This window comes from Eleginops maclovinus, chromosome 3 (genome assembly GCF_036324505.1).
Source record: "Eleginops maclovinus isolate JMC-PN-2008 ecotype Puerto Natales chromosome 3, JC_Emac_rtc_rv5, whole genome shotgun sequence".
NCBI lineage: Eukaryota > Metazoa > Chordata > Actinopteri > Perciformes > Eleginopidae > Eleginops > Eleginops maclovinus.
In genome coordinates, this window is record NC_086351.1 from 18,938,401 (window position 1) to 18,946,976 (window position 8,576).

At 42.8% G+C, this 8,576-nt stretch overlaps 1 protein-coding gene across 1 annotated transcript in view; it reads left to right on the forward strand.

Moving 5' to 3' along the window:
- Positions 1 to 8,149, forward strand: part of znf407 (zinc finger protein 407) — a 143,390-nt gene extending 135,241 nt beyond the window's left edge. The window contains exon 10 of the mRNA XM_063878174.1: positions 6,711 to 8,149. Within this exon, the coding sequence (XP_063734244.1) occupies positions 6,711 to 7,582 (872 nt within the window). The 3' untranslated portion in view covers positions 7,583 to 8,149. The remainder of the gene's footprint in view (positions 1 to 6,710) is intronic.
- The last annotated feature ends 427 nt before the right edge of the window (positions 8,150 to 8,576 follow it).

Genomic DNA, 8,576 nt, shown 5'->3' on the forward strand with positions numbered 1-8,576 from the left:
TTTTCAAATTACTTAACTGGATCTTGACTTTATTTCGCAACGTAGGTTTCTGGGTCACTTTTTTCTTTTGTGACAATTTGCTGTACTTAATTTCTACGGTACTTTACCATACTGTCATCTAGATACTGTCATCTAGATACTGTCATCTAGTCAATGGTTTCAAGATTCACACAAGCTCTTCAAAGGATGGAAAGATGGAAAATTAAGGGGTAGAGGCGATGGTTTCCCAAATGATTGTATTTTTTTTTTATTTGCTCCCCCTTTCACCTTTCTCTCTGTCTGTCTCTTGCTCCCTCTCTGGGGGCACACCCCCGGGGGACATGAGGTAGATAGAGTTAGTGTGTACCAGATTATACTTACACTGGGTCATCCTCTGTCAGCAGAAAAAGAGCTGAGAGCAGGACACTGACCTGTGTTCCCTCTGACCAGTGTGTGTGTGTGTGTGTGTGTGTGTGTGTGTGTGTGTGTGTGTGTGTGTGTGTGTGTGTGTGTGCCTGTGTGTGTCTATCTGTGTGTGTCTGTCTGTGTGTGCACGCCTGTGTGTGTGCGGTGTATACGCTCCTTTCAACTTTTGAGCCCATCCCAGCTTAGTCTACACAATCCTACAATATATTTTATTGTCTGGTGCACCCATTTTTGTTTGCAAGTACTTAAGATATCTTGAAGAATATTTATTATCCACCATTGGGCATTATCTTGGATGAAGTGCCTTGGTTTATCAGTGTTCCCCAACCATTCTTGTTTACTTCTACGTCAGGTATCGATTTCCTGTTAGTAGTCAGGTATTATACACAGGTTTACACAATACATCTTTAGCTCTTTATAATTATTTTTGGTTCAAATTACTGTCAGTTAAAACATACTGAAATGATCGTAAGCTCTTCCATAATTTCCACTCAGACATGTCATGCTCATGTAAGGCTAGCCTGATTTTTTTTATTTATGTTTTCTGAAAACATGATTAATTATTTGGACAGTTATTTGTTTTCTTTTAAACCTTGGTTAAATTTAACCCTACACTTTATGGTGGAAACCCCAAAATAAAGAAAGAGACTATAAACTGTAGAAAACACTTCACAGGAACCAGGAAACCCTATTAAAAAACATAAATCACATTACTTCCTGTGTGTCAGAGGACTTGTCCTTTTTCTAAGAGTCTTCTTGAGTGTGTTTAAATTTGTTAAGTCAACTCACACAGAGAATAACTACCCTGAGCAGATTACCTAAAGGATATTCACTCTCTTTTTAACGTGCGACTGAAGTCACCGATGGCTTAAAATTGGCCTTCAGAGCCACCATGTCGGTGTCGCAGCCCAGAAGGCCCTCTGTCAGTCGGTGCCCTCATTCTCTTGTGTTTATTCGTCCTTGGGGTGTGTTCAGCGTGTCTCCATCTCTCTCTCTGCCCGTTCCCCCCGCTGTCAATCTGGACGCCATATAATTGGTTGTTTTTTGGTCGTCCGGCCTGTCCACCCTGTCGTTGATTCATAGCATTTGTAAAGGTGACAGTAGCGGCTGTCCCTACCAGACAAAGTAGAGCCATCACTAGCCAGACCTCAGCTGACCTGCTAGTTTGTGCAAACACACAGACACACACACACACATACACACACATACGGAGGCACTCATACACACATAGGAAACACATGCAGCTTCGCCTGAGGCCTCACAGGGGAGGAGAGGCAGGTAAGGTCGACATGTACACAGCTCGACCCAAGAACATATAAAATACACGCCTGCACACACACACACACACACACACACACTCACACACACACACACACACACACACACACACACATACACACACACACACACACACACACACACACACACACACACACACAGTAAAAGGAAATATGTAGTGCAAATAAACGATTAAACCAGTCTATTTATTAAAATAATGACTTAATATACTCATCTAGGGTCAGAAATCGAGGGGGGGTAATGGGCATTACGACTTCAGAATGCTCCTAAAATATTTATTAAGGGGTATAAATTACCAATATCTCAAATGTATGGAATATTCAAAGAAATGATGGTTTGCCATTCACCCCTTTCTGCCTAAATATACATTCTACTACCATACATTTCCTACAGCAATATGTAAACATACGAACAATTAATAAAATACACAATGAACTAAAAAGAATTCATGCAAATCTAAACCAAATAAGAATTTCTTTGTTAAATAAACATATAATTGACGCTGTACAAATTAGAAAGCGTCCTTAGGTTTCTTGAAAGGCGCTATATAAATCCAAGTTATTTATTAGAACAATTAAAGATATTAATCAAAAATCAGTGTTCATGTAAAAAAATGTGAAAGAAACACAGTTGAAGACATTAAAATACAGAAAAACATAAAGACACACGCCCATATGCAGGCCTTTCCCTGGTGACCTGGATACTCCAAGAACTGACACTTTATCTACTTAACAGTGTCACCTTCAAAATCCCCCAGTGACACACACACACACACACACACACACACACACACACACACACACACACACACACACACACACACACACACACACACACCAGCTTGTCTGTAAATATCCCCCCACAAATAACAGCTATATGTGTGTGTCAGGTTTAGGGGTCTCCACCATGCTCTTTTTAAGGCTCCGGCTTCATATCTATAATTGAAGGTAATCGGCTGGTAAAAGGATTGTAAAGGGTTTTGCGCTGTCGTTAAGAATTGATCTTAAGCGCAGGCTTTTTCATGGTCCTGCCTGCCATTGACCTCGAAATTGATTTGCTGAGCATCTTTTCTCTCCCCTCTGTTATGTTTGATATTTGACTTTGGTTGCTGTAGTGTCTTCAGATTTCTTTGTCTTCCATTTTTGTGTACTTCTATCCTTGTGAACCAATTAGTTTGTAGTGTGCAGTACATGCAGGTTAAGTCCAGGGTTGAGTTTAGGTTTATGGATTACAACCAGTGCCATGTCCTCACAAGTGTAACAACACTAACAAGTAGGAGGCGTGTGCGCCTGATAACATGTGCATGTGCAAGCGAGCTTACATTTGCAGCGATCTGACCCGTGTTACAGCGGGTGTAATTGATTGTGTGTGTGCCGGTGTCTCGGTGTTAAGGTTAATTTCTCTAACTGCTGGTAAGTGCTGTCTGACCGCTCCCCTGGCGGCCTCTCCGAGCTGAAGTAATGCCACTTAGAGGCCCCGGGCCCCCCGCCGCCGGCCAGCCCATTGATCTGCGAATCAATAATTGCATCCGTACCGTACACGCTAACAACACACACTTGTGTAAGGCAAGCAGTCGCGCCTGCACATACAGTTAGCAAACTGCGGTCCAGGGATCATCTAGGGGGGCTTAAAGAAGTCTCCAGCACAATCTGGTTCTGTTATTTCAGCATCATTTCATTCATTTGACATTGACCCATATGGAGAGCTGTTATCACTAGTATATCCCCATGCAGGGAAGACCGTTCCCCTGACATTTATTATTTCTGATCAATATTGAACACTTTGAACAAGACAGTGAGAACAAAGCAGAGAGTACAAGAAGAATAGGCATATGGTGATTTCAATTTGATCTTAACTAAAGAGCGCCAATTGATTACTTGATCGGCAGAAAAATAAGAGCTAATTCTTTTAATAGTTGATTAATTGTAATTATTGATGCAGACGTTTTTGAAAATCCTCTCAAACATGGATATTTCCATTCGATGTGAGGTGAAAGTTTATATGTTTTAGTTTAGAGACATCGCCTTGGTCCTGGAGGAAAAATGAATGGATCACTTTTGACTTTTTGGATGTTTTAAAGAGATTAGCCAATAATGAAAATAATGGGCTAGTTGCAGCACAATTTGCTTTCCAGCAGCATTTCTAATCAGATCTGGGTCATTCACTTTCACACCTGTAGGACTGTTTCTATGACTGCCATAATTCTTTGCAACCAGATCTGATATTGAAAATCTCTTCTGGTAGCAAATTAATAAATATAGTTGTGCTGTTACCACAAAATCCACAACCCTGACCCTAACCACTTGAAACTCCAAATCGATCTCAGATCAGGTCATATGGATAGAGAAATAAATTGCATCAAGCTGTTGCAATTTGAATTACCATTCGTTAAGTTCATATAATAGGTACTGTGAGCTTTATACGTGTATATCCTTACTCACTAATTCAGTTTTAATAAGACTTTCCTGTCATCTGGAAATCAAAATGACATCACCCTTGTCTCTGCAAGCCCTTCTTCCTCCTGTTGTTTTATTCCTCTCAGGGAGCCTCCATATTGTTTCAGATCACAGCCAATAAAGCAGCCTGCCTCTCTATCTCCTCCTCTCTCCTACTTCCTGTTAAAGGAATCAGTCAGTCAGAACACTCAAAACACATATTAAACAGGCATCAGCCTCTCGCCGGGCCAAATCACGCTGTTCAAATGTTGTTCTTCCACCGGGAGCGCAGGACAACTGAAGAGATGGGATCTGCAACATTAACTTGATTCACGGCTGCGGCGACTGAGTGACACTCCATAAACCTCAGCGGGCAGCCGCCGGGTCCTGCCGACAGCACCCCACGGCTAATGTGACACACACTAGCAATGCGTAGTCTTACCACCCCCACAGCAATACACACACACAAACAAGCAGGGACTGGCATAAACATACAAATACATTTACTAGCATACACCAGTTAAGCCTGACCCTAACATCCACCCACATATTGACACATACATGAATTCAGAGAGTCACATAAATGTGTACATATATCTGGCAAAACCAAGCTTCACTGTGCTTAACATACACATACAGTCAAGAGTTCACACACCAAAATGCCCCCTGTGTCGTAAAACACACATATATACACACAGGCGTTATGGTAATGCAGCACAAACTGCACAAAAATTGAGTTATTGTCCTCTCACAACGACCTCTCGGCTCGCAGCGTTTTGGCGTAGGCAGTTAGCATGGGCCCTGTAGCTCTGTGTAAATAGGTAACCTCTCTCTGCTGCTCAAAATGCCAACTTCCTCCGGCTGCCTTCGACAGTGCCGACTCCCTCCACACACTAAGTACTGCAGTTGTCACTTGAGATACAAATAGCACAGTCCGAATTGCTTTTTACTACACAGACTTGTAGCCTGTAGTCACAGTGAGTTTTCTGTAAACAAATGTACATTGTTATCTTGTACAACATGTGTAAGGAGGGTAGATATATAGAGAGAAATTTAGATTCATAACGTGAGAATTGAGACAGGCCAAACATGGACAGAAACAACAGGCAGACCTCAAGGCTTTCTCTGTAGGACCAATATCAGGGGGTTATAGCAAAATATCTCGTTTTAATGAAATATGTCCCTTATATCAATCTAAACAAGGCTGTACTTACCAAGAAAAGTCCCTCCTATCAAGGGTCTGATTCATCAGTTCTCCTTAACTCCTATAAGGAGACCTAAGTTATAAAATAACTATTTTTTGATTTTCCCAATATACATTTTTCTTCTTTGACATGTAAGTTTGTAAATTATCTATCATTTGTTCAGCCTGTTCTGATTCAACACAGAATATACTCTCCTTCTTTTCAGTCTTTGTGAAAAGAGATTTTGAATTGAGAGTATCTGTGAAAGACTGAGTTGTTGTCACTGAAGGGCTAGTCTTGTCTAGTCTACTTGTCCAAAGAGAGCAAGAGTAGAGTCTCTGTGCCTGTTTATACTGGAGCCGGACAGTCCACAGTAGGGTCAGATACTGTTTGCAGCACAACTCTGACTTTCTGATCACATTGTCAACCTTGGGAGCACGGGACATTAAATGTCAGGGGGAGATAGGAGTATCAATGATTGATGAGTTTGTTCCTGTATGTACTGAGGGATCTGTGTGATCTCACCGCTGCCCTGGGGGGTAAACCTCGTTCTACCGAAATGTCAACTTTTCAGGAAATGAGCTAAAAGCAACAAAAGTTATTTTGTTCTATCCAAAAACATGGCATGTTTTGGAGGTTTGGATACTTTAAAGGGTTTCATGGACCTAAGCAGGTGTAGAATCCGCAAACTTTGAAAGGCAAATCTTAAGTCGATACTAAATAGTGCATATGTGGGTCCATTGTTTCTGTGTGTGCTTCCATGTGGCGCGAAAAGAGTCCGCTCTCCACTGTCTCAAATTCTATTTTTTTCTGCATAGATTAGCCTACATTTCTAACACTGTTCCTATCACCTTGGAAACACCATGGCAACCCGTGATCTGAGAGGGCACAGTGTGGCTCAATTAGCACCAGTTGTATCTCACCCCCCCCCCCCCCCCCCCCCCCCCAGCCTAATATCTCCATATTCTGTCTCCTTTTAAGCATTAAGTGACACGAACATGTGAAGTGTTACATCACCTTGTATCAAGTTCTCCATGCCTCTCCCTCAGTGACGGATGCACAGACATGGTCATTTGTGGTTACCAAGAACATTGAGAGAGGATGAACATAAACTGCCCTGTGTGATACAGTTTATGCAGTCTATTGTTGGTCTTTTTGATACGATCCTGACACTCCTGGCATTAAATGGTTTTTACTTATATGTTTGTCATTCCCTTTTTTCTATGACTAAGACTACACAAACCCAAGACCAACTGTGTTTTAAACATGCATTAGTGATTAATAAAAAAAATATTCAAATGTTTAGCTAAATTACTTTATATCATCAAAAATAACCCTTATTGGCAAAAATGTTAAACCTAGTGTCAAATGTCTCTCTGTATTTCAGGTATCGTGTCCAAGTCTTTCGAGTGCCGTCTGAAGGGTCAGGGGGCCACGTTCGTGGAAACAGAAGCAATGGAGTCGCCAGTGCACATTAAGGGCTCTGACGCCTCCTGCCACGATGATTCCATCCAGCAGGTCATCATCATCCAGGGCTACGGCGACGGGGATGTGACCATCGACCAGGCGCTGGAGCAGTCCGCCGCCGCCACCCTGCAGACACTGGCTATGGCCGGCCAGGTGGCGGAGGTGCTCCACATCACGGAAGACGGACAATTCATCGCCTCAGGCCGGGAAGTGGCATCGGCAGGGGCCCATCTGGCCGGAGGCAGCACCCAGTATGTGGTGCTGGAGTCGGGGGAGGCCAGGAAGGAGCTGCGGGCCGTGGCTAAAGGAGGGATGGCGGTCGCAGGACAAGGCCACGTGCTTTCTGAGTCGTCTACAGCTCTGGACGCTCTGCTCAGCGCTGTCAGCGAAATGGGGCATCACGAGGAGCAGCAGGGGGAAGCTTCCACAGTTCACGAGGTTCTGTCCACCGAAGTGGCCGAGGCGGTGCAGAGCGTAGAACAGCAGCAGGTGAAGCAGGAGCAGGAAGAGATGCAGGTGATCCAACAGAGAGGCCGGGAGGAGATGCAGGAGGTGCTGCAGCTTGCCGCGTCGCAGATGATGAAGGAAGGCCTTACCCAGGTTATCGTCAACGACGAAGGAACGCACTACATCGTGACGGAGCTGGACAACTGCACCCTACAGGTAGAGGGAAGCGTGTACGGAGAGGTGGGGGCGACTGAAGAGGAGGTGCAGCAGACGGAGCCGCAGGCTGGAGAAGAGATGGTGGTGTATCTGGATGGAACCCCTCATAATATTGTTCTTGAAGGGTAGAGGAGAGAAAAATGTTTCATCTCAGTTGTTTTGTTTAATATTGTTCAGGCCTTTTGTTTTGTTTCTCTCGTGCTATGCTATACTCAGGTCATTTATTCAGAGGGACGGTCTTTGGTGCTGTGTGAGTAAACCTGCAAACCTGCTTTTCAACCACCAAGACGTCAATAACCACTCGGTTGATGCATCGCAACTAAAGAAAATGGAAATATTCCCGCCTAAAATATTATTTTCTCAAGGATTCCTTCTAATATTTTTACTCAAAGACAAATGTGTTTTCTGCTTTTTTTTCTCTTTATGATACCTTTGTTTAACAGTACCTTTAGTCTTGTGCAGATGGTAGGACTTTGATTATTCATTGCCGTGTATTTTTTTTTTTTTCATTTATTTACATAATTTGTGATATAGTTAATTGGTAAGAATGAACATGATAATCTGAAAAACAAATATGTTTTGGATGATTTATAATAAAGTTGATAATGTACATTAAAACATTTTTAACGCCTTTCATCTGTTGGGAAACATCTAAAAAAACACAAATGCAATTTCATTTCTGACAATAAAGATTGATTCTAGTTTTTAACAACCGGGTCGAGATTATTTTATCAGTACTATTGACACCGTTACATGCACACTATGGGCGAAACGCACGCATCAGCTGAAGGCTCCTATCATGCTCGCTGATCACTAACACAGTCATTACCATTACCATTATCATTATCGTCATCATGATCGCCATCATCCTAATCGTCATCCTCTCTCCTCTCAGGCCCATTCTGTTTCATTGCATACAACACACTCATCCTTTTTCCCCACAGCAGTATTCAGCACTGGAGGGAGAATCAATATTCATTTAGGCCCCTACACAGGCCCCCGCTTTCTGATGGAGTGAGTGGGAGAGCAGTATGACGGCTGCAAACACAACGGCCAACTGCTGAAAGTGGAGAGACAAAGCACTCATACGCATGGAGGGCATCAAAAGATCATCCCTTTAACA